The following is a 26537-nucleotide window of genomic DNA, read 5'->3' as shown; positions in this document are numbered from 1 at the left end:
ATGATTAGCTTATAAAATGCAAAACATTGTTAACAGATTAAAAAAACTGTGTTAGTAGATTAAATGGCACAGTTGTGTAACTATAAATTAGTACACTTTCACATTGTTTCACATATCAGTGTCAAATAAAATATTTTTCCTGCATAACAACTATTATTGTACACTCACTAGCCACTTTTTTAAAGGTATGCCTGATATACTTGAGCATCACACAGTTGCTGCTGATTTGCCAGCTGCACACAGATGATGTAAATCTCCTGTTCCACCATATCCCAAAGGTGGATAGAGACCTGGTGACTGTGCAGGTCATTGAAGGACAGTGAACTCACTGTCATGTTCAAGAAACCATTTTGAGATGATTTGAGCTTTGCAACATTGTGCATTATCCTGCTGGAAGCAGCCATCAGAGGATGGGTATAATATGGTCATAAAGGGATGGACCTGACCAGCAACAATACACAGGTAGCCTGTGGTAGCCCACATTAAACAAACACAAGCTCTCTTACACACACAAGATGCACAGTAATTACTTTTGGGCTCTGCTATGACAAATTTAAAACATGTTTCTTTGGGATGTGAGCTTGAACGACTCTACCATAAAACATTTACAAGACAGCAGGACAGAAAAAAAGAGTGAGAGTGAGGCATAAAAAGGGGGAGGGAGGGTAAGAATGTGATGAAGGCAGTGGAGGAGGTGATTGTATCGCATGCCTGGAGGGAGAAAGTGGGAACTTTAATTAAGAAATGGAGGGAGTGGATTTCCCATCTCGGTGGTGACTCCTTTTAAGAAAAGTGCCTGTTTGATTCATGGTGGTGACTGAGGGGGCACAGTCATTTAAAGACAGTTTGAGTGAGGGCATGAGGCGCTCTCTGCAGCCCAAACATTACATAACGCAGCTTCACTGATGCAACCCCAGCACACCACTCAACGCCTCCGACCATCATACAGATGCACAGGACGCCGCAGTAATCCTGCCTGCTGCATCCCACATGCTAAGTGATTCTCACCATTTATCACCCATATGCTGCCACTCTGTCAGTACCACGCTGGATCACTCTATATGAAAAATACTCAGTGTTGTGTAATATTTTATTGGCTGAAACCACCAATTACATCCTTAGTAAAATAAGACAAAACAAACTAATTTTAAAGTGAATAAAGACTGTTAATGCAAGCTGTGAATATGAGGGGTGCTGGGGTAACTATAAAATACAGAGAGGATGAGGAGGAGAGGCTGAAAAAATGAAGATCAAGGAGATGTGTTTAGAGGAAATGACAGAGAAGAGGAGAGGAGAGAGGGGCTGGGAAGGAGCCAAGGTTGAGAATAAGGATGAGATGGGCAGAAGTATCGAGGGAGAGCAGATGAAAAAGAGCATGAGGCAGTTGTAGGCAGAGAGGAAGAGATATTTGAAACAATACAGGGATAAAGGGCACTTGGGGTGGACTGAAAAAATGGAGAGGGCTGGAGAAAAGCTGAGATTGAAAAAACAAAAACATCATGAAAGCACTCAAGTAGCTGGAGTTGAGAGTGTGATGGGAGGATGGAAAGAGAATGCAGTTAGAGAGAGGAGAGTACAGAAGGAGAAAGAGAGGAAGCTTTGTCAGAAGATGACGAAGGACTCACAACATGAAGTCTTGCTCCCAGCTGGGCAGGTTGCCCCTGACAGCGATGGTTGTGCTCTTCACATTTTGTACTTTTAGAGTCACGTAAGTGTTGAACTTCTCTGTTGAGGAAAAAGGGAAGAAGAAATAGGTGTTTTAAAATGGAAAACAATAAGGTAGTCTCCCTCTCTTCAACTGTATTCCTACACAATAACAGATTTCCTGTCCCTTTATTCTTTGACTTTACAATGTGTGCTCAGTCTTTTTAAAGACTTATATCTCTACCCCTGCACCTCATGTTACTTCCAGGATCCCAGGTCTTACCTTGGGGTCCATCCAGCTTGGCTTTCTTCACTGTGAAAACACAGAGAGGGACACAGTGACACACAGGAACACCATCTGTTGCCATGCTAATGTGTCTTCTGTTTTTAGCTTTTGCACTGAAATCGGACAACACGGGGATGCTTGCGATGCATAAGAAATGACAGTGTGAGTTTTAGTAAAACACACATAACATGAAATCACAGCAAATTACTGCATAAATTAATCGCATTATTAGATTAAGAAAAAAATAGCCACGCATACTTTCCAATCAGATGGAATTGGTGACGACTGCACAGCAAACATCCACATTCTACACAAATAGCACAAGTCTTGACTCAGGGAAACTAAATTTTAATGATCCACACTTGAACTCGGTGCACTGCCTTATAGGTTCCAGCCGAGTTGGCAATGATGCAGTGACAAACCACAGGGACACACGACGCATGAAAAACACGGATGTCCTGCTGAGTTTCATCAGTGTGGGATACAGAAATGGCAAATACAACGCATCTACATGCTAATACACGGATGCGATAGAGCTCAGATCTCAGGCTCATTTTAGTTCATGGGTTAGAGCAGTAACACTACAGCATATTAATCCATAAAATGCATCCTATTCATTTCAGTTCTTTTTAGTCTGAGAAAGAACACATGCAGAAAACACTTAATGAGCTTTCCAATTACACAACAATGAGCAGCCTCAGACAAATGATATTCTATCCATTTTTTAAAATACATTTATTTAGTAAGTCATTTTTAATTCCTTTCCCACTTAGTTTTACTTTGTTGTTTTTATTTTCACTACTTTTCTGCTCTAAGAATTTTACTTCAGCCTAAAAGGTAGTGCTTTTGTTGCTGAGCTGCAACTCTACAGAATCTGATGCGACAGAAATCAAGCACCACGGTGTTGCTTCTGAGTCATCACGCACCAAGTTAAATCAGTAAGGTGTATTCACTAAAAACACTGTGGTGTTGCCCAATGATAGCTGTGGCTCAGGAGACAGAGCGGGTCGTCTACTAATCAGAAGGATGGTGGTTCTATCCCCAGCTTCTCTAGTCTGCACGTCCAAATACCCTTGGGCAAAACACTGAATCTCAAGCTACCCCTGGTGCATCAATTGGAGTGTGAGTGTTAGGTAAAATGGGCTTGTATATGGTCCTGATACAGGGACTACCAGGGTGGAAAGGGTTAAACTGAAACCCAAACTAGAATTTTATTAATTGCGTTTATTCAGTTTTATTAATTCCCTAGTAGTAGACACAGTGCACATATAAAGCAAGTGATTTAATTATGAAGTCCTTAACATAATGCAGGAGCTCAGTTATATGGCTTGATTGTGGTTTATTGTATGAGCTTTCAAAGGGAACATTTCCACCTTAATCACGTGCGATTTTTCAGTATACAGTTAAAGCCCAGGCTCTCCTCTCTCTCTCTCTCTCTGCAGCACCTTTTTACCAGCCCTGACGTAACGCCCATACATTTTTAATGCTCCACTACCCACTCGCTCTCCTCCATGCAGATCCCCACACTACATGTGTGTGCACATGTTAATAAAACGCCTCGCTGGATTATGCAACCAGAACTTTAAAACAAAAACTATTTTAACACCAATTCACAAATTACTTCACAATACTCTCCACAGGCTTGTCCACACAGAAACCAACCACCATAAAATAAAAACTGCTCTGAGTCAGCAGAGCACTTTTATTTTCTTTATTTTTTTATGTTTCTATTTCTCGCTTCTTTCGTGCCGCACACAAAAACTCAAGTGGCATGCTGTTACATCAGCAGGTGTGTACGCTTGCTCGCACACACCTGCAGCAATGAGAGTAATGTTAAGATCCACCACCATTCTTATTGCTAAACACAAATAAATATCCAAACAATGGGTTATCATATTTGCAATAACATTGATTTATTTTGTTTTGCCCTGACACTCTGCTTCCTTCTGATGTCTGTAAAAGACAACCGAAAATGAAATTGTTGATTCAATGTTACATCGAGAAAACGAAATGAGATCTTTACATTGTTTGGGAAGACCCCATCAGAGCCTGCCTCCTGCTGTGTTTTAATGTCAACACTAACACGGCCCTGGAAAAGCAGCAGTACGTAAAAGAAGGATCAATAAAAAGTGAATTGGATTTTCAGTGGCAGAAAGCTAAAGCTTAATGATAGCATGCAATCATAAATCTCTCTGACAGTGAGCGTTATGATGAGAAATACTCTGCAAACAACATTTCATCACAGCTGCACGCCAACTCAGCTGTCAGCACAATAAATAAATAAATGTTTTATTTATTTATTTATTTTTTGGTATGTATCTCTGACATGCCAGAAATCAGGACAGGCTCACAGATGAATGATGCCACTTCATTAGACATATATAACATGATATCTGTCAATCTTTCCAGAATGTATCTGTTATTGTCTTACGTCAGGTGCTTTTTCCTGGTAAAAGGAAGTTTTTCCTTCCCACTGTTGCCAAGTCCTTGCTCATATGGGGTCGTCTGATTGTTGGTGTTTTCTCTCTATTATTGTACCACCTTTACCTTTCAATATACAGTGCCTTGAGGTGACTGCTGTTGTGATTTGGCACTATATAAATAAAGCTTTATTGATATGAATTATTAAAAGCTATACATCTACCATGATTAACAGTTATGGTCATAAGATTTTATGACCAGCTTGTCTGAACTGTAGGTTATGGGTGAAGTCAAAGATGTTTCAGCAGTCATCGTGTGAATAAACGACTTCTAACTAGCTGGTTTCCTTTAACAAAGAGGATATGTGGCACAATCTTAAATACTCAATGGTAAATTTTGCACAGCCCAGTTTCCTCAGGCAGAAACTTCATTCAGGAAGTACCTCTGACACAGCAGAGTCTAACTTAATGGATATAAGCGGATTGCCAAGAAAACAGAGACTCGACAGGGAATCAAGCAAACGCCTCAACTTGAACTGTCAGGGAATATAAAGTAGATTGTCGGTGAGCTGAGTTCAGCCATCCAGTGACAGAAACGAGGGATGACATGACTCAGACAGACAGTGCCTTATACTGAAGGATCACATATACATGAGATCTGCAGCAGCCCCTGCAGTTGCTGACAGTGTCAGTCCCTGATTTAGTGTCCAAATCGAGAGGACAGGGAGAATAAGTGGACTTCAGAGTACAGTATGTGGGATATCTGCTGGAAAAGAAGCCAAGTTTTTCAGAGTTAATCTGTATCAGTGTCTGAATTCTGCTTTGTCGGCAGATGCGCCAAAGAAATGCTGCCTATTCGAGAGGCATGAAGTACTGTGGAGGCCAGAAATAGCTCCAGTCAGGTAAGCATGAATGATGTAAGCGGAACAGAAAAAGGGCCCGCTGCCAAGTCTCGTAGACTACAACACTGACAGCCGCAGCCAGTGTTTATGAATGAATAACGCTCAGCGTCTTAATGACACTTGGGACTGACTCAGAGCAGGAACAGTCAGTGGGTGGACCCGGTGGGACAAGATGTGGTGGGCTGGCATCCATAATGGGCCTGCCATATCAAAGGTGACTTCACGAACCACTTAACTTCTCTTTAGTCCTTACGCTGCCACTAACACACATGTGACAAATGCTAGAGCTCACATACACTGTATGTCTACACTACAGCCCAACCCTTGATCTGTTTTAGAGGCTGTATTAGTCACAGCTTTAGAGAATTGATATAAAAGTCAATAGTCAAGTAAAAATGACAAATATTCAGTAGTGCACTTGTGCATGTAGGCTCATCTGGGCTTTCTTTACACGTCACCTTTAAGCTATGTAAAAAGTAGAAAGCAGGTACCCATTAAATTACTTTGGAATGACTTTAAACTGAAAGCTTCAGTTTCATTTCGTGTTTCATGGCATCTTAAAGACCAGACCAATGTAGATGAATAATTATAAGACACCGAGAGCCCTGGCTGGAACTTTCTTAGAGGACAACTTGCTATTCAACACCAATTTTGCTTAAATTCCATCTATTGACTACAGTTTTTAAACAGTTTTGGGTTTTTTGAGGTGGCAAGTTTTTGCTGATTCAGCCCCAATCTATCATCAAACTATGCCAAAAACGCACTTGAGAACAACCGCGTGTCTCTCTGTAAAATCTCCCCCCCCCCGCCTCTCTCATCCTCTCCTCGTGTGCGTTCACCGCGCCCTGGATGTGAAGCTGGAGGTTCCAGCTTATGAGCAATCACAGCAGATGCTTATTCATCGCGCGGAGAGGCAACAGTATCAGCATCAGGTGCTTTCGGGGAGTCTGGTGGGAGGAGGTGACGCATCGCTTGAGGGAAAACGCGCAGAAGTGACGCGCACCTCCAGACTACAGCCAGTATTCCCTCACGGTGAACGGAGGAGGAGGAGGAGGCGAGGGGTGCGGCAGCGGCAGGGGCTTTTCCTCGTCTTCCTCCTCCTCCTCCTCCTCTTTGGACTGCCCACGCATGAATGAATGAAGTGGATGACACACACGCAGGCTTACACCGGGCAACCGCAACAGTGCGAGCCGGGAGAGGAAGCAGCGGTTCTCCCCGGGCTTACGGAAAGTCAGAGCCCGTTCATGCTTTCTACTACAAACAGTCACAACTGCTCTTTTTTCATGTCAGGCACACGTGAGCACAGATAGCGCTGAACAAACACACACGGTGCTGCTGAAAGTATCCCAGTGGTGTTCCCCACGCAATAAACGTGCTGTTTCTGCTCTGAGATTTAATGACTATTCAGCACAATAGCTGGGGACACACACACGCATACACATACACACTTTTGCTGGGAGCTGATAGCCCGCAGGCTCTGTCAGACAGCTGGTGCAGTTAGTGATACTTCAATAACATGAAACACGCAGGCTTTCACGGCCTCTTTCATTTCCCCTCTTACCTCCCACACACAGCAGGGACATCTCTGGTAGCGGTGTTGAGCGTCCCCGGCTGTCCTCTACTCAGCGCTCCGTGATTTGTTTGGTCAGTCCGTCCGTTAAAAAAAATAAAAATTAAAAAGCCCCGTTAAAAACCGTTACCGTAAAAGGTAACGGAAACAAATCAGCACCATCTCGGAAGCGTGTCGTCTCCTCCTCTGCGGGGCTGTTGCTCTTTTGGCAGGACAAGAAAGACACACAGAAGTGAATTCCTCGCCCCCCCTCCTCTGCATTGCCTCAGCTCTCCTCCGCCGCCGCTGCTCCTCCTGCGCGCACAGCCATCTTGTTTCAGTAGCAGCACCCTCCGCGCGAGGACAGCTCCCCCGCGCCGTGCCGCCCTGACGTCACGGGTGATGAGTAGCAGCCAGAAGGGGAGGCGGGAAGGTGGGGTAATTAATAATATCGTTTTGGCTGATGTAATGTACTCAATGAACAATATGGCGACCAGGAATTTCCATTCACTGCTTCAGAGAGAAAGTTGTCCAGTATTTTTCTCAGTTCACATCCAAGGCTGGATCAGGTGGTAACATCAACATCAGGTGGTGCTTTCATTTAGCAAGTTAGCATCCATGGTCTTTTTTTCTTCTTCTTTTTTTTTAAAGTCATGTATATGGAAAATACACCCAGTGATGGAGTAAATAATCTAATCCCATCCAATAGCACTTAACCCTTTAACTTAGCCCTCTTTTCGGTGTGTTGATAGGGGTTTCACAGCAGATCCACTACCATGTTCAGAAATCAGTCTGAAAATAGAGTTTCACTGTATAACTGTCAGTTAGTGCAGCCCCCAAAAAGCATCACTGCAGTATCCGCTGAAAATATTCAGGAGGTCATCCACTTGTCCACAGAACTTTGTACCCTCATGGTAAAAAAAGAAAGTGCACCCTATCCAACCTAAGCTTTTACACATCGGGAAGTACTAAAAAATGATCTAGTCTGTAAGTTAGCTAAATACTACCTGAGATGATCAATAACATCAATATTTAAAGAAAGAAGAAGCAGGTTGTGAGAAACTATGCACACTGTAAATATCAACACTACACCGAGTTCTTTTGATTCCTCAGAGGCATGGAAGACAAAACACTTCTCAGTAGACCATTTAACACTTTATTACTCTTTCACATTACTTCTAGAAGGGAGATGCGTCCTGCATGACACGCTGCCGTGGATCTCAAAATGGTGATGTGCCCCAAACAGTTTTATTACAGAAGCTACTACTATTATACTACTATCCTAGTCTAAACAACAGTGTCTCAGTAACTTTCCACTAGAGATGGTCCCCTCTTATCTACATTTTCCCAGGCAAGCGTGAGTGAGAGTCTGCAGCTTTCTACTCCCCAAGGACACATGGTCTCATGCCTTTATTTTTCAGGGCTGTGTCCACTTAATACTACACTATATAACTTTATAACACTTATTATTAATAAAAAGCATAGCATTATTGAGGCACTGCAAATTATTTAATTCCAACAACACCTATGATTAAGTAGCTCATAGAAGCCTTTTAGAAGCAATAACTTGGAGTAATCATTGTCTGTATGACTTTATCAGTCTCTCCCATCCTTGTGGAGGAAACTTGGCCCACTCTTCTTTACGGCGTTGTTGCAGTTTGTTGACGTTTGCAGGAATTTGATAGTGCTCTTAACGTCCCACTGCAGCTTTTCAGTCAGGTTGAGGTCTGGATTTTGACTGAGCCATTACAAAACGTTTTTTATTTTCAGCCATTCTATTGTAGATTTGCTGCTGTGCCTCCCTGGGATCACATTCCTGGTCCAGTTTAAGCCAAGCTTTCGCTGTTAGACAGATGGCCTAACATTTGACTCTAGAATACTTTGGTGTACAGAGGAGTTCATGGTCAACTCAATGACTACAAGGTGCCCAGGTCCTGTTGATGCAAGACAAGACTAAATCATCAACCCTCTGCCACTGTCAAAGAGCCCAACACCAAACCAGCACATGGTTCTTGTGGTCCTGTGGTTTGTTCAGATGCAACTCTTTCAAAAGCGTTTTGTTATTACTGCAAGCATAGGTCCACATCCAAAGCATCTGGTCTAACATTCCCACGAAGTCTTTCTACAGTTTCAGGACTATTCAGGTACAGCGTTGTACTCTTTGACTAGAGTTTCATTACTCCACCCCTGTGCATCCATGAGAACAAGCCCAGCACACATTCAAGCACATTCAAATTTGTATATAGGTGGATAAAGCACTACAACATTGGCTATAATCTCTTTTTTTGTTTTGTTTTGTTTTTTGCCAGACCGACAAGGAAAGTGTCACAATGGAGATGGAGACAGAAAAAAGGGCTTTGCTGTGGAATAGGCGCTATCAAACATGCATCTCAGGGGGTTGTCAAAGGATGACAAGCAAGGAAGATGGTAAAAGTGGTGAAATGCAAAGACTGCAAAACATAGACTCAGTTGAGTCACACTAAGAGACAGTAAGATGAAATATAGACAGTGCCAAGTGACAGCTAATGTGTGCAAGAGTATATACATGAAATAGTTAAAGGTGATAAAAAATGTTGTGGTCTGAAGAGCTGCTCATAAAGCAAATATCCAAAAAAAGCCATTATCATCATTATTTTGAGTCTTGTGAAAATTAATTATTATTGGTGCACATGCACGTGATATAAATCAACTTATCTGTCAGTTTAAAAAGACAGATAAGTGGATCCATATAACAAAATATAAACTCTGGCTGCCTTTTGTTCCTTTCTCTTTCAACATGATCCCACACTGCTTCAATAGTGTTGAGGTCTGACTCTGGGGAGGCCAGTCAATGACTGATAGTGTTTTTAAGCCTGCCACGTCTTCTTTTGTCTTTTGTCCTCCACTTGTCCTGTATCTTCAGTTTTTTTAAGGACACACTGTACACCGTGCTCAGATATGCCAAGGTTTCAGCTAATAGCTCTTTTGGAATTACCTAATCACTGCAAAAATGCTATTTTATGCCTGTCAGACTGTGTTATCTTTTGCCTTGTTTGCAGATTCATTCAACATTCAGCATTCTTTTGAAAATGGCCAGATACACATACAAGAAAGTGTGGCCGCTTGGAAGCAAAATATAAAGAAATAAGGTGTGGCTCAAGGATTTTGCACACTACTGTCTGTTGGCTTGTTTAGAAATAAATTGCTTGGGCAGCTACGATATTAACTTACAAAATATTCCACATTCTTCTCACAAATATAGTATAATATTGTGTTCTTTCAGATCATTTTCTGTACTACTTTTAGTTGCATGGTTGTGCACTGTTTTGTTTCTTGTATCACGCTTGTGTGTAAAAAGCCTTTAACGCCTTTTCCCATTGTTCTCCACTGCTGATTATTGAATAAGTAGCTTTTAATCACGTGTGGGGTGGGGGTTTAACGAGGTATTACGCAAACAATAAAAATACCCACTGGTGCAGATTATAGCTTGCAGTACTCGTGATAAACGCTAGGGGGAAGCAAAAAGCAAATGTGACTGTTGAGCCTGCTAGAAATAAGTAAACAGAGTAAGTGTGTTGTTTACGCCTACTCTGGGTTCAAGATGGCTGCTGGAGACAACAGCGGCAGGCCTCCTTGCCTCAGTTTCTCTGGTCCGGGTCCTTTGGGAAACAGCCAACCCAGCAACAGTGTTTTCTCCATGCCCGCATCCAACGGCGGAGGGGTCGGTGCAGCTGGGGGGCCGCAGGGAGCCGCGAGGCGGCCCAACCCGCAGCTTGGGCCTGGAGGGGGAGACGGCAACGGTGTTTCGACCGGAACTCAACCGACTGCGCAGAACTCCCTGCAGCAGCCCGTTGCGGCAGGTGCTGCGGCAGCCGGAGCAATGGCCTCTCCGGCGTCCAACATGGCAAGCACCGCGGCGTCAAACGCCTCTCCGGCGGCGGCACCGACGGCCACTCCGGCGGCCGCCTCCGTGCTGGTGTACCGAGAGCCAGTGTACAACTGGCAGGCAACGAAGAGCACCGTGAAAGAGAGGTTCGCTTTCCTCTTCAACAACGAGGTGCTCAGTGACGTTCATTTTTTAGTGGGCAAGGGGATGGGAGTTCAAAGGATACCGGCACACAGGTAAGAGGATTAAGAGGGGGGGGAAGAGGCTCTGCAAGCAGCTCTGCAAGCGACTTTATCCCCGCCTCTGTCTCTGCTGCTGTCAGGTTCGTTCTGGCTGTGGGCAGTGCAGTGTTTGATGCCATGTTCAACGGGGGAATGGCGACCACGTCAACGGAGATCGAGCTCCCAGATGTGGAACCAGCTGCCTTTCTGGCCTTGCTAAAGTAAGGAGCTGAGTGTCTTTAACACGACGCTCACCTTAAAGTGGGCGTGGTTTTATACCGATCAGTCACAACATTAAAACCCATGACAGGGATGGGCACCTGACAATGGGACCTGTGAGGTATTGGGATATGTTAGGCTATGGGGGACGGTCAGCACCTGATTGTGGCTTGTTGGAAAGCACAGAAAGTAAGGACATTTGTGTTTGTTTGATTTCTTTCTTTGTCTTATACCGTTGGGGAGCCTTCTTATTTCCCTTTAAGTGGTACCACGATTGTAAGGAAAATGCATTTGTGGATTGCAGTGATGGAAAACTTGCCAAATCTGGTCTGGGGCTGAACTCTATCCTCCAAGATGACCGCACTTGCTCCCACAGAGTGGGGTTTATCAGAGACTGCCTCCAGAATTTGGAAGTAAAGAGGATTGAATGGCCAGCCTGCAACCCTGATCTCAACCCCACTGAACCCTTGTGGGATCAGCCTGGACATGCTGTTCATGCCAGAGTGACCAGCACAACTGCACTGGCTGATATTCACACTCTCACCTCTGCTGCTCAACCCACAAAGGCATCTTCCTTACAAATGTGGAAATAAACAGGCTTTTTTGTGTTTCGTTGATAACTTTGTGTTTAGTTGATAACTTAATTGTTGTAACAGTGGTATAAGGATTTTGCCAAGAAGCATTGTTACAACAATTAAGTTATCAACTAAACACAAATTTCCTTACTTTTTTTGCTAAGTTTAGAAAAGTGGGTCGGAGCATCTCCAGCAGGCCTTGGCAGAACTGGGAACCCATAAGATTAAGCAGTGAGTCACGAATAACCAAAGGCTCAAGGGGGAACAAAAACACATAAATCTAAAGATTGCTGTAGTTGCTGGTTATGATAGAATGGTTCATTGCAGCTCACTGAATACTGGTCAGAGTGGCCATGCAGACTCCTGCCCACTGACAGTAGCTTAAAGCAGGCATCAGAACTGCATCAGTGGAGGAATGTGACCTCATTTAATAAATGTGTTGAGGTTAGAAGAAGGCAAGCTGGCAGGTCCAGTGAGCCAGAGCTGTTTGGTGGCAAGATGTTGGGCAGGTGCTGTTAATGTTGTGTCTGATCTGCTGCTATTCATAATCATAATTGAATATTAGGGCATATACACATGCACAGTAACTGTAATGCAATAACATGTGTAATCTGCCATCTTTCTGCAGGTTTCTCTACTCTGATGAAGTCCAGATCGGGCCTGAGACGGTGATGACCACACTCTATACGGCAAAGAAGTATGCAGTTCCAGCACTGGAGGCTCACTGTGTGGAGTTCCTGAAGAAGAACCTCAGAGCAGACAATGCTTTCATGCTGCTGACACAGGTGTGCCTTTGAAAAATGGCTCCACCTTTTGGCTTTTGAGTGCGATACTGTATTTTCAGCATTCCTGTGCAGAGCATGTGTTAACGATTTAGTCCATCTTATTGAACTTCAAGTTACACATGTCTAAGCATAAACTACGCTACAACCCTTGCAGATTGCAGCTGTCATCTTAAACCTTTAACTTATCTGTGTATTCAAAATAATTTGTAATTTCAGGCACGGTTGTTTGATGAGCCACAGCTTGCCAGTCTCTGTTTGGAAAATATTGACAAGAACACTGGAGACGCGCTTGCCGCTGAAGGCTTCACAGACATAGATCTGGGTAATTTGTCTTTGTTATTGTGAGCGCCATTGTGTCCAAGTTTTGTATTTCAGAGTAACAGTGTAATATTTTTTTGTCATCCTTTTCTTCTCTAGACACACTGGTGGCAGTTTTGGAGAGAGATACTCTGGGAGTGAGGGAGGTGCGTTTGTTTAGTGCTGCAGTTCGTTGGGCCGAGGCTGAGGCGCACAGGCAGCAGTTGCAGCCAACGCCCGAAAACAAGCGTAAAGTCCTGGGAAAAGCTCTCACACTCATCCGGTTCCCTCTCATGACCATCGAGGAGTTTGCTGCAGGTGGATGGGAACATTTTTAATCAGTTTTTTAAAAAGCATTTCCCTCTCCTATAAACACACACTGTGATTTAGTCTTTGACGTGTGTCCTCGGGTTGCATTCCTTTCCCTCCAGGTCCAGCACAGTCCAGTATCCTGACTGACCGGGAGGTGGTGAGTCTCTTCCTGCACTTCACAGTCAACCCGAAGCCACACGTAGATTTCATTGACCGCCCTCGCTGCTGCCTCCGCGGAAAGGAGTGCAGCATCACACGTTTTGGTCAGGTGGAGAGCCGCTGGGGCTACAGCGGCACAAGTGACCGCATACGGTGAGTCAGGAGCGTTTTAAAACCATAACTATAGATTCTGTCTTTTTACAAAAAACGTAAAATATAAAAATATGGCGTCATGTATAAATATGACAAGTAATTCAATAAAAGGTTAATGAGGTGAATGAGTGAAAGTATTAAAAATACTATTAAAAAGTATTTTTCAAAATACAAAATCAGTCAAGACTACATAATTTTAAAAAAACTTTTAAAAAAATTACTTTTTCCATCCACTGCCATTAACACAACATCCTTGTTGACAGTATAATCAAATTCACCATGTTCTTTGAAAAAAATGATAAGAAGTTTATTGAAATGAGGCCTGGATGTAACTAATAATACTAACATTGGTCGTACGGCCTCAGTTTGATTAGCTTTTTCTATAATCACATGCAGTACTGGCTAGAAAACTAAAGAAGGAACATGTTTATATTCTTTAGCATGCTGTACATTCAGTTGTACCATCAGTTGTAAAACTGTCACGTGTTTGGTTTTTTTGGGGGGTTTTTTGTATTCACAGGTTCTCTGTAAACAGAAGGATATTCGTGGTTGGTTTTGGGCTATATGGCTCAATACACGGACCCACAGATTATCAAGTCAACATACAGGTATGGTCTTTAAAACCTTTCTCTCTAAACATATTCTTGTTGGTTTTCCTCCTTGGTGTGAATATGATAATCGCAGTTGAGTATGGCCCAAAAAATCTGCACCCTTTAGAGACCCTTTGGAAAAAGAGGAACCCTTGAACTGGTTCTAAAGGAACCCCAGGGTAGTTTGTGGTGGTGATAATGTGATCAAACCTCAATCCAACCCAACTACCTGGTGAACCCTGCAAGTTGAGCTAGATGCCTTCTTGTAGCCTGGGATGCTTTATATTCTGGGATGCAGCACAGTGCACAAACTGTAGCAGCTAGCCAGAGAATGAACTGAGACCTCAATTGGAGTTGGAGACTTTTATCCATTGGTTCAGAGCACATCATCTTCTTCCCATGTTTATTTTTGTTAATTGCATCTCAGACAATAAGTAGACCGAACAGTCTCACGTGGTTTGTAATGATGCATTTTGGTCCACTTGGAGTTTTCTCTTTGGGAAAAGAAATCACACCATTTGGTAAAAACTGCAAAGTCCTCATCAACTGATTCATAGCAGAGTAAACAAGCAGTTATTGTGAAAAGCTGTCTGGTTGTAATGGAGGTGGTATATGCATTTTCCAGATCATTCACACAGACAGTAACACAGTGCTGGGGCAGAACGACACAGGCTTCAGCTGTGATGGCTCAGCAAACACCTTCAGAGTCATGTTCAAAGAGCCAGTGGAGATCCTACCCAATGTCAACTACACTGCCTGTGCCACACTCAAGGTATGTAATGTCAAAAACATTTAATACTTGAAGCAGGAAAGCATAAGTACTGCACTGTTCAGCATATTTTTCTAATTTATTTAATTTTTTAAATTTTGACCAGGACATGTCCTTCAATGTACGTATATAACGAATATGTAGGACTGCTTTCCTGCATTTGCTCAGTATGGCATTTATTACTTTTAGGCTGCACAACTGCAATTCATTACTATCAGGCTGTCCTAGAAACTCCTTGAAAAGTCTTCAGTGGTTGATCCAAAATGCTGCAACCAGACACGGACTAGAAAGAGAAAGCGTATTTTTCCCATACAATCTTCTATTCATTGGCTCTTCACAGCATATAGTTAGGGCTGGATCAGGTGACCCTGAATCATTTAATCATTAGTTATTATCAATGTCTGGCTCTCTCTCTCCTTTGGTGTTTTTTCCTCTCTTTCCCTCCCATCACCCCCAACCAGTCATGGCAGATGGCTGCCCCTCCCTGAGCTTGGTTTCTTCCTGTTAAAAGGGAGTTTTTCCTTCCCGTTGTTGCCAGGTGCTTGCTCATAGGGAGTTGTTTGATTGTTGGGCTTTTCTTTATTTCCTGTTGTTGTGATTTGGCACTATATGTAAATAAATTTGAGTTTAATTTTCTGTCTTACAGGGTCCAGACTCTCATTATGGCACTAAGGGAATGCGAAAGGTAACACACGAGTCGTCATCCACTGGCACAAAGACATGTTTCACCTTCTGCTACGCAGCAGGCAACAACAATGGAACCTCCGTAGAGGACGGACAGATTCCCGAGGTCATCTTCTACACATAGTCACCTCAGACATTGCAACAATCTTCCATCAAATGTGACAACCGTGACACCAGCGAGCGCAGGGCCGCACCTCAGCAGCTGTACTGGGGACTAATCTGTCAGACTTCATACTGTTCCCTCCATATCGCGCACAACTGTTGGCAACATGGGAAGGCAAACAGCCTGGAAGCGTTGTAGGTCACTACATGGGTCAAAGCTCGTCATTTGAGATGTCTTTCTCCTTCTCAGTGGCTTTCCTTTATCCCATTGTGTTATATTGACACCAGCCTCTGAAATTGACTGGAACCGACTCCACTTAGAAACAAGAGGGAAGGAGAAGCCTCTCAGATTATTCACAGTATCAGTGTCACTGCTGTGGATTGATAAAGGCTTAAACTGTATGATTCCTCTTTCTGTGCTCCACAGCATTAACGCAGAGGAGAGTCTCAACTGTATGAATGTACAGTTTATCAGATTTGCCAAGAAAATATCCTCATCACTGTTTAGTACAGACTAGAATCCCACATTAGCTGTAACTTCCACATACTGACAGACCTCATAGGCTTTATGAAATCTTGGTAAATTTGAACCAAACTTCATGTTAATCTTAACAATATGGTTAGGGGTAAGAATGATTACTTTTTGGGTTTCTACATACAGTACAATCTGTGATTTCTTGTGTCCTTGCTTGGTAGTTGCCTATATCCAAGATAACCTTGCACTTCTTGGCCTTGCATATGTTAATTTGGTTGTTGTATGGATGCACACTAACTCTTCAGATATGTTTCTTTTATGCTTTGTTTAAAAAGTGTGGGTGGAACAGCTTTCCCGTCTCGGTATGGAAGTGAGAGGGTTGTATATTAAAGTGGCATTTATTAACATTATATATGTAACTTGAATTGAGCATCGATTAAAGAGTGAAGAAAAAAATTTATCGTCCTTGTATTTTGTCTGCAAAATGGAGAGAACTGGAGAAAATCTTCACCCACAGCGCAAAATATTTAACTCCCCTAGTCTGAAGGAAATGATATTCACCTGCAACCACAGACGGAATACATATATCATCCTCTTAACTACCAGGCCTCACTTACTGAAGTCAAATTCAAAGTAAACAGAGAAAGAAAAAAAAAAGTTAGGGGAAAAAAAAAGTTTTGCTCATTATCTGATAATCATCTGAGTTTTATTAGATCATTGTTTTTTGTCAAATTTACATTTAAGACCAAATACATGTGATTTTTTTCTGGTTTAATCCTAAAGAAAATGTCTTATATATATTTTCTGTCTCCTGGAATAACTGCTGGTAACTTTATGATACTATCTCTATTCAGAGCTGGATCTCCTGTAAAGGGATAAGATGAGGAGAGTTTCCTCTCAGACTTTAAGGTAACAATTTGCTGCTTGCCTTTAAATTAAATTCACCACAGAGCTGTGAGAGGTTCCTGGCACCTCATCTCATCCAGTCAGAAAGCAAATAAGCATATTTCTACTAGTATCTACCTAGATGAGGGGTTCTCAGACTGTAAACTGGGTGGGTGAAACAAGCAGATTACTGAGGCTGATTTTTCATTCACTGAAATTCATTTGTGAACATTTTTGGCTACTGAAGGCAGGAAATACAGAGGAAATCTGAGAACCAGTGATCTAGAAAAACCCTCTAGAGCAAACACAACATTTTAGGAGTCACATTTTCATCATGAGTTGTTTTTATTCATTACATCCACTGAACAAACGTCCATTCCAGTGAGTTTCACTTCTATAACACTTTTATTGTGATTGCCACGCTTTAATCTGGCCATGATCCATATAAATATGCATTATTGCAGCAGTATCACAGTGCACTGTACAGGCCCATCCCGGCAGATACGTAGAAGGAGAAGGGGGACGATGTGAAGGAATAGAAGAAACAAGGAATTGATAATACAGCTGCTTTGATCCAATTGCTCCCCCAAACCCTCGCCCTAGGCACTTGGTGTACTGTAGCTGTGAAATGAAAAAAAGCATCGCTGCTTCCACTAGCCTACAACGAAAGCTTAAGCTTTGTTTCTGCTCCGCGCTCAAAGATGAAACAATTGGTGCGATGTACCTTTAAGCCTGTGCAAAGATTTGAAAGTGCCCACGGGGTAGGGTTTAGAGAATGATTTGGTATTTTCTAATCCGGGGTGAGTGGTTACAATTTGTCCAAGTAGTTGTCGAGGGCAGGTATGCCCTCTTTCAGACCTTTGCGTTTCCTAATTTCAGCGATAACTTGGAAGGGCCTGCTGGCAGGGTCGCTGGGGTCTCCCTGGAGAATCTGCCAGTGATCAAATACACACTGGGGGAAGGCCTGGCCTCCAGTGTTACTGCGCAGGTCAGCTGTGAACCCTGGAGGTAAGCAAAATAGATAAAAGCATTATTTCAAAAAGAATAGCTTCATATACAAAGACAGCAACTCTGTCAGCTGAAACTAAGTTGCTGGATATGCCCTTTACATTTGTCTTAAACATGTTTGTTGAGAAATTTACCAAAACAAATCAGTCAAATTAATTTATGTATTGTGTAAACCTGTACATTTTAATCCAGAACTGTAATGCATTAGTTATACCTTTTTAAATCTTTGCATGTTTAAGATACCAGACTGAGATGATTTGAAGATGGGTGCAATGTGGCCGTAAAGGGATGGACATGGTCAGCACCAATACTCAGGAAGGCTGCGGTGTTTAAATAATACTAAGTTGGTACTAAAGCATCCAAGGTGTGCCAGGACAATATTCCTCACACCATTACACCATCATCACCACCTCTTCTGCTACTGTAGCCCAGCTGATGTGTTGTGCATTCAGAGATGCTTTTCTGCATATCTTGGCTGTAATGAGTGGTTATTTAAGTTGCCTCACTGGATGTTTTATCTTTTTCACACCATTTTCTGTAAACTCTACAAACGCTTATGCAGGAAAATCCCAGTAGATCAGCAGCTTGTGGTTCCATCTGGACCGAACAACCATGCCACAGTCAAAATCACCTAAATCACCTTTCTTCCCTATTCTGATGCTCAGTTCGAACTTCAGCAGGTTTCTTGACCATGTCTACAAGCCTGAGGATAAGATGCTGCCATGCAATTGATTGATTGATTCGACAGTTGCGTTAATAAGCTGTTAAACAGTGAACCTGATAAAAAGGCATGTGAGTGTATATCTTCACAAACATTTCAGAGATCCACTTTAGTTTTTAGACCTCTGCAGTTCCTCTTTTACCTAAGCCCTCCTTTGCAGCTGAGAGTTAAAACCCACCACAAAAGACTGCAAGCAGTATCGACTGAAACTCACCAAAGGATTCGTTGACTGGCAGGTAGGCTTTCACCACAAACATGGGCGTGCCCATCACTTGGGATTCCTCAAAGACATGACCTCGTTTCCTGTTCAACACGCCATAGATCCCACCGACAACCTGCTCTGGGCACTGCATGGACAAGAGGCACAGCCACAGATAGTTACTAAAGTTACTAAAATGTTTTTCCTTTCAGAATAAAGAAGAGCTCCAAAAAATTACAAGCCTGTGTTCAAGCAATGTCCAGGCGCCCACTCTAGTCCAAACACCAACCTGAATCTCCACAAGATATACCGGCTCCATGAGCCGAGGCTGAGCGGTGAGCTGGCAGGCGTACAGGACCCTGCGAGCTGTGGGAATAATTTGTCCTCCCCCGCGATGAATGGCGTCTGCGTGCAGTGTCACATCATGAATGTCAAAGCGAATTGCGCGCATGTTCTCCTCACACAGTGCACCCTGCAGGGTGAGGACAGAGACAGGAGTGTGTGAACGCAAGGTTATAAATAGCTAGCTGTTTTACAGTGGAATAAGAATTTAAAATGCAGCACGAGTATGAATTAATTAGCTGCCCACCTCCTTAGTTGCCCACTGGAAACCAGCCACTACGCTGTCCTTGATCTCATTGAGGTACTGAACCCCTTTTGTCATGTCTATCAGCAGGTTGGGCCCGGTTCCATCTGGACCAAAGCACCAGATCTTCCTGGCTTCTGTCACCTCCCACTCATACTTGTCAGCAAGGTAACGTGCACGGGCTTTGAGCTCCTGCCGAGCAGTGACATCCCCTTTCTCGATATCTTCAGCCAGGCCGTCGGGGAACGGACGGGACTTCATGAAGAGACGATTGTGCTTGTTGGGGGACTTGGACAGACACAGCTGGTCGGATTCTTCCGTCACCGTCTCTCTGTAAGACACCACTGGGTCGGATTTCTACAAAGAGGTAAACAATAGGTCAGGATTGATGGTATGAGCAATACTTCAACAATATGGGAATAAAATGTATATATATATTTTATTTTAACTACTAATTCTAGCCACACATAATCAGTAAGGCTATGTAAAGCTCTTATGTTTAGCATTTGAAAGCTACTTGTCCTAATTCAGTGGTTGTCAAACTGTGCACAAGCAGAGGAAAAATATGGAATTAAATGAAATTAGCAAATAAATATGATTGATGTATTGAATCACAAGTTTTATTGTGATTAAAAGTGAACCTGGATTATTTTTAGTCTCAAGAATGAGAGAGAAAGAAAAAGCAAAATCAAGTCAGTCCTAAGGGGTTGAAAAACGAAGCTCTGCAGAAGTAGCAAAAACTGCAGTTCCTCTAGTCGCCACTTGAGGCTGGCTCCAACATCTAGTCAATCCCCTTAGACTAACATGTTAAAATAGTCAACTTTACTGCATTAAAAAGCATGTTTATAGCCTGGTTCAAAAAACAGTTCTGGCCTTTATGAAGAGTTACCCCACTTATAGCAACTCTGAGTGGGGTGATTATTTTTCTTTAATAACTCATCTACCTGAATAATTGATTTGATAGGCAGCTGGAGCCAGTCAGAGTCCACTAGGCCTCATCCACTACTTCGAGTCATTAAAGTGGACCTCTTCTTTTTAATGGGTTACCTGATTAATATTATTGCTTGCTGTGTGGTACAGACCATCCCATCTGTTTAAGCACAATAGTTTAAATTGTATTCAGGTTTATAGTTTGGATTGTCTGTCGTGAGGTTGCTTTTCATGTATTTATCTTTTAATGTAGTCTCTACATTTTTTCCCCCAACTAAGACAAAAGTTATTTATTATCAAACGCCCAAAACAACTGAACCAGTGTAGGTCTTTTGCAAATTTGACTTAATATATGTGATGTAAACTAATCAGTACTTGTAATAGCTATTAATATTAACCTTACATCAGTGACCTGTCTTGCACCTTGCCAGTAAACCTCTACTCCTTTGCTCACCTTCAGTGGAATGCAGGCGTGGTCCTCCTCCAAGTCCTTCAGGCAGATCTCCAGATGAAGCTCTCCTGCTCCAGCGATGATGTGCTCCCCGGACTCTTCGATGATGCACTGCACCATGGGGTCTGACTTAGCCAGACGCTTCAAGCCCTCCACTAGCTTGGGCAAGTCAGCAGGATTCTTGGCCTCCACGGCCACTCGGACAACAGGGCTCACGCTGAACTTCATCACTCTCATGTTGTGGGCCTGAAGATGCGATAAGACGATGAGCGATAAGACTAGATTCTTTTAAGGTTTGTTTATCAGGAAGCCACACCAAATAATGACTTTGTGTTAATAGCTATTGATTCATTTGTCATGCCTCGGTTTTTAAACTAGAGCACACTCTGTGTAGATACAGAACAAAGGGAAAGTGACACGCTACCTGTTCAAAGGTGGTAATAGTTCCAGTCTTAACCAGGAACTGGTCTACTCCAACAAGACCCACGATGTTGCCACAGGGAACATCTTCAATAGGCTCCACATAGCGACCCATCATCAAAATAGTCCTAGATTGACGTGGTGATAAAATAAGAGGGATGTAACAAAAAGAAGAAAGGGGAGGCACACATTTTGAGCTTTTCCTACTATCTTGAACCTGTACTGTGTACAGTTGTAGATAAACATGCCCACCTCTGGATGGGTTTGATGTAGAGGTCTTCCTTCTTGCCAGGGGTGAAGTTTGGCCCCATGATGCGCACCTTCAGCCCTGTGGACACGCAGCCAGAAAACACACGGCCGAAGGCATAGAAACGACCCTTGTCACTGGTTGGGACCATCTTGGAAATATACATCATCAGTGGGGCCTTAGGATCACAGTTCTTAATACCTGAGAAGAGAGTTTAGAAGTTATGAATTTACCACAGTCAAAATAAACGGTGATAATTCTTCTAAAGCTACTTAGTAATAATCCAAATACTTTTAATTGAATTGAATCACGTGAAGGTGTTCTACTGACCCATGGCAGCCTCGTCATCTCCGGGCCCTTCATAGAGCAGCTCACAGCGGTATTTCTGCGCAGTGACGGGGGAGGGCAGGTGGATGGTAATCATCTGGAGCAGGGCCTCACCGGCAGGGAGCCAGCGCCGCATTACAGCCTTCAGCAGGGGCTTCCCCTCCTTCTCTTTGTCCTCTGAGTCAAGTTTGACATCCAGCTTTTCAATTAGCTTGGCTGTCTCTTCTTTTTTGAAATTCATGATGGCATCAAACACCTAAGAGGTCAATGAGAAAAAGGACAAAAAAATAAATAAAAAATAGGGCATTAATCAAAGGCAGTAACTTTTCAGACTCTACTTAAAGTCTAATCATCTTAGGTTGGATCCAGTCACAGTCTGGATCTGAAATGTCTGAAATTTAAGAGCTTTAAATCACCTTTTAACAATGTTAGAAACATAAAAAAATACACAAATTGCTGAAATAAAGCATCTTTAGTACATTCACCTTAAAGATGGGATCCAAAACAAGCTGGCAGAAAGTTCGAGGTAATTTCTGACCATCGGGGCCGGTGACGGTCTTACTGAATTTTCCAGCACTTGGATCAAAATATCTGGAAAATACAATGAAATTATTATATAAAAATATGTTGCCCAAATATCACTTGCTGCCCACTGTCTTGTATTAATGCTTACATTTTAAAGAGCCACTAAACACCACCTGAATATTGACACAGAAAAAGGGGTGTGGTCCATGTACAAGCATCCTTCTTAACCATGCAGCACCTCTGATGTACCACATTACAACCAGAGAGGGCACTGTATGTGCACTCGTGTTCACCTTTCTCCCCACAGTTTCTTCATCATGTCCTCCACTTTCTTGCACCTCTCTGCTGGTCCCAGCTGTGCAACTCCTTTAGCAGCAAACTTAGCCACATACATCTCAGCGAACTGCTTCAAGGTGAAAGCCCATCCGTGGAGGCCCGAGCCAAAGCCAACTGTTCCAATAACAGGGTCAATCTGAGGAATAAATGATAGCATTCATTGTAACTACCCATATATTGAAAGTTTTAGAAGGTATTTTACCAGCGTAAGTGTGTATTCACCATAATGTTCCCCATGGGTCCACCCTCATCCTCTCCATAGGTGGAGATAATGACGTTAACGTTCTCCACAATACGCTGGAAGGTCTGATAGAGCTCATCTGGCTCCAGCTGCAGCTCAAGCAGGGCCCGGTCCATCTTGTTCATCATGAGAACCGGCTTTATGCGCTCAGCGATGGCCTGGCGCAGTACGGTCTCGGTTTGCACGCACACACCTGTCAGTGGAAACAAACAGGTAAGCCTCAGTGCGTACGAGTGTGTATGTGAGTGACAGGACGAGTGTTTTATGTCTAATTACCTGAGACACAGTCCACCACAACCAGGGCTCCATCAGTTACTCTAAGGGCAGCGGTGACCTCAGAAGAGAAATCAACGTGACCCGGGGAATCGATCAGGTTGATGAGGAAGCCGTTTCCGTCTTTGCTCTGCTTGATAAACGCCAAGTCGTTCTCTCCAAGCTCATAATACATGGAGATAGCCCTGAAAGAGAGTGAGAGGGTGAGAGAACATAGAAAAACCTTGAGATGTGTTAACTCTGCACTGATAAATTTAATGATTTATGTAAATAAATCTCAAAAACTGCACTCACACCGATGAGTCAGACCATCCTCTAATAAAAGAGACAGCAAAGACTTTCAGCTGCTACAAAGTGTCCTGACTGCATAGATTTGAATTAATATTTGGTGATCTCTGCTGGTGCATTTATTATACACAAACATGCATGTGTAAATCTCTGAAACTGTGTATTTTTAACACTTCTCTGAATTTGGAACAGAGAAACAATTCTGCAAGTCAAATATGGTACTTAACGTGTGTCGATAAAGTATAACACCATGAACAACTTACAAATAAAACAAGTGCTGTGATTATGAACCAATCAAGTATGAGATGCATGTTCCAATTAAATACACAGCACAGCCAGCCGCCTTTAGAAACGATGTGTACCTTGAGGTTAAAATACGTAACACAATTTCATAACAATAATGAACTCAGTATGGGTCAGCACAAATATTTCTTATTTTGGTAATGCACTTACTATAGCCCTTCTTTTTATCGGACATATATGCCCTACAAACACAACCAAACAGGGAGATCTGACAGCTGAAGGCCAAGTACGTCTTCTTTTTGAGTCAAGGTCTTAGTATGATTAATGAGTTATTATGTGTACCCAATATTTCCTGCCAATGATAGAACCGTATTGATCGCTTCCAATCAGTATATTTGTCTATGACACAGACTGTATATAAAGGATGGCCACACTTGCCAGTCGCAACCTGAAATATACTCTTTACGTGCTTTATTATTTATTATCCTCAAAGTGAGATAATAATTTTAAAAAAGGAACATCAAACTGTATAAAATAAGACTTGTGTTTAGAGAATGAGGCCACAAAGTCATCAGGTAAATGTTTCCTGAAGCAGCATTGTCATTTTCTTTTACACTTCTTCACAACCAAACATCTTTTGGAACCAAAGAAGTCGCCCCCTGCTGGCCATTAGAAAGGATGCTGAATTTTAGCTTCACATTTGAGAACCGGAAGCAATGCCCATGTCTCTCCTCTGCATTTTTACTCACTTGATTAAAGTTTGAGTGTGATGTCAACGTATAGAAATATCAAAATCAAACCCACACAGATCTGATCAGGCAGATAACGAGAATTTGGGAGGTTGAACGTGTAATAAAAATATTTAAATTAACCAGTACTGTTAGGATAAATTATGAATAGTTCCTGCTACAAACACAAAGCACATACGTAGATTTGATGGTGATGCAGCGCTCCTGCTCGTCTTTGCGTGTGTCTGTGAAGCGAGTTTCTCCGGCACGGGACGATGCAATGATCCCCGCTTTGGACACCAGCGAGTCGGTCAGCGTGGACTTCCCATGATCCACGTGTGCGATCACGGACATGTTTCTGATGTTGGACTTTTTGTCCATGATGGCACGGATCTGATCTACCGTGAAGTTCACCTGGAGGGAGGGTTGGAGATTTAGAAGGGGAGGGGAGCAGGGGGCTACAGTAATCCATTTCCAACTAGCACAGGCTCATTTTATTCATCATATGCATCTATTTCTGTCCACTACCAGTTCTCCCCAGCCGCTCCGAGAAGAGTTATAAAAAGAAAGACATGTTTGAAACTGAACCCAGGAGGAAGGAGAGTGGACACCGCTTAAAGACTTTACCTCCTGATTTCCAGAATTACTGAGTCACCATTCACCATGTGGCAACTGAGTGGGGGTGAACGCAATGTACCACAATCGCAAGAAAACACGGTCTCTTGATTTTAGACCTTAAACTAAATCTACAGAAAGAGTGTTAACCACTAAGTTTGCTATTTAATATGTAATATATGAAGAGGGCAGTCCTCTAAGATGACAAAATGACAGTTTGTCTAGCAGTGGGTTGTTAAGACTATATAAAACCATCCCCATAATCCTCTGTAAATAAAAAAATATGAAGAAAACAAGGTCCAGTGTCCCTCAAAGCTTTCCTGGCAGAACAATTGTATTCATCAATTCAGAAATATCACACTGGATATATAAATTAACACAACCAAAGCCTCTTTTGGTGAAATAATTAATTTTGACATCACCCACTGCTGCAAAACACTCAGATGAAATGCGGTGCAGCTCTCTGAGTGTGACGTAGTGCAGCCTGCCTATATGTAATAACACATTTCCATCGCTTCTTAAATAAAAAGCAATGACGCAATCTCTTCTAATCAAATGAAAATCTACATTTTCCCCCCACACACAAACAGAGTTGATGACATTTACATTAGACATGCCATGGCCATGTGCTTTCCCTCTGCGGGCAGCTGTATTAACGTGATATTTCTGCGGTCATGTCAGAGCAGCGTGATATTAAAGGCTTTGCAGTGGACGTCACAGTGAGAGCTGAGCGGCCCGTGCACTGGAGGCCACAGCCCTGCGTTATCGGCCGGCTGTTGCGCATGTTATAACGGCGCACAAACACAGCCCTTATCCGATCACATAACACCACCGGGCATCGGCATCCATTTCACGGACCTGACGGGAGCCGGTGCGGCTGCAGTCGGAGCCTACAGCTCATGACGGTTATTGGGTGCAGCAGTTGACAGCGTGTTTTCCCTCGCTGCTACAAATACATTAAAGGCATCATCTATACATTTAAGGCTCTAGTTTCACTCACCATGTTGTCTGCAGGTCGTGGGTCTTTATGTGCGACGGGTTATTGCCGTAGTCGCTGCCTCTGAGGACAGGCAGTCCCGGTGGTGACAGGAGAGGCGCTGCTGCTGCTGCTGCTGATGCGGCTGCCGTGTAGCGGTGTCCGGTCAGTGACTGCAGCGGCAGGGGGCGCTGCAGCTCAGCAGCCCGTCACATATCACATGTCCGTGGCGCTTTGCCATGTTATCCGAATACATCCATGCTGTGTGCGTGTGCGCGTGTGAGTGCCCGGGTGTGTTTGTGAGTGCGTGAGAGAAAGAAAGAGCGCACTTCTGTTGACTTGACCATGTATGTTTGTGCCTCCAGCTGCCATGAAAGATCGAAAATTTAAGAGCAAGTACTTTTGTACAGTTAACATTTACATTGTTAGAAAGTAACATAATCGAACCAAAATGCGCTAAAGTAAAAGGATAAAGTGGTTTGGCAACAGAGATGACCATTTTCTAAAGGAGGTAATAGCAACTGCTTTATT

At 42.9% G+C, this 26537-nt stretch overlaps 3 protein-coding genes across 3 annotated transcripts in view; 1 reads left to right on the top strand and 2 right to left on the bottom strand.

Annotated features, from left to right (window-relative positions):
- Nucleotides 1-7157, bottom strand: part of LOC134617638 (protein unc-13 homolog A-like) — a 33493-nt gene extending 26336 nt beyond the window's left edge. Inside the window, exons 1-3 of the mRNA XM_063462959.1 lie at nucleotides 6814-7157; nucleotides 1928-1957; nucleotides 1626-1725 (exon numbers count right to left, since the gene is read on the bottom strand). Coding sequence (XP_063319029.1) covers nucleotides 1626-1725; nucleotides 1928-1957; nucleotides 6814-6835 — 152 coding nt within the window. The 5' untranslated portion in view covers nucleotides 6836-7157. The remainder of the gene's footprint in view (nucleotides 1-1625; nucleotides 1726-1927; nucleotides 1958-6813) is intronic.
- A 2881-nt stretch (nucleotides 7158-10038) lies between these two features.
- On the top strand, nucleotides 10039-16457 carry LOC134616955 (BTB/POZ domain-containing protein 2-like). The gene is made up of 9 exons (XM_063462075.1): nucleotides 10039-10902; nucleotides 10989-11108; nucleotides 12310-12466; nucleotides 12683-12788; nucleotides 12884-13081; nucleotides 13195-13387; nucleotides 13908-13995; nucleotides 14603-14749; nucleotides 15393-16457. The coding sequence occupies exons 1-9, from the start codon at nucleotides 10382-10384 to the stop codon at nucleotides 15552-15554; spliced, it is 1692 nt and encodes a 563-aa protein (XP_063318145.1). The 5' UTR covers nucleotides 10039-10381; the 3' UTR covers nucleotides 15555-16457.
- A 761-nt stretch (nucleotides 16458-17218) lies between these two features.
- Nucleotides 17219-26189, bottom strand: LOC134616496 (elongation factor 2b). Its single transcript, XM_063461325.1, has 14 exons — nucleotides 26031-26189; nucleotides 24615-24829; nucleotides 23160-23341; nucleotides 22865-23076; nucleotides 22600-22778; nucleotides 22267-22372; nucleotides 21785-22037; nucleotides 21460-21655; nucleotides 21212-21335; nucleotides 20791-21033; nucleotides 19410-19763; nucleotides 19110-19292; nucleotides 18836-18968; nucleotides 17219-17894 (listed from the first exon to the last, which is right to left on the bottom strand). The coding sequence occupies exons 1-14, from the start codon at nucleotides 26031-26033 to the stop codon at nucleotides 17701-17703; spliced, it is 2577 nt and encodes an 858-aa protein (XP_063317395.1). The 5' UTR covers nucleotides 26034-26189; the 3' UTR covers nucleotides 17219-17700.
- Between the last annotated feature and the right edge of the window lie 348 nt (nucleotides 26190-26537).

The sequence above is a fragment of the Pelmatolapia mariae genome, linkage group LG18 (genome assembly GCF_036321145.2).
Source record: "Pelmatolapia mariae isolate MD_Pm_ZW linkage group LG18, Pm_UMD_F_2, whole genome shotgun sequence".
Lineage (NCBI taxonomy): Eukaryota > Metazoa > Chordata > Actinopteri > Cichliformes > Cichlidae > Pelmatolapia > Pelmatolapia mariae.
Note: the sequence above shows the minus strand (reverse complement) of the source record. Positions and strands in the feature narration are given on the sequence as shown.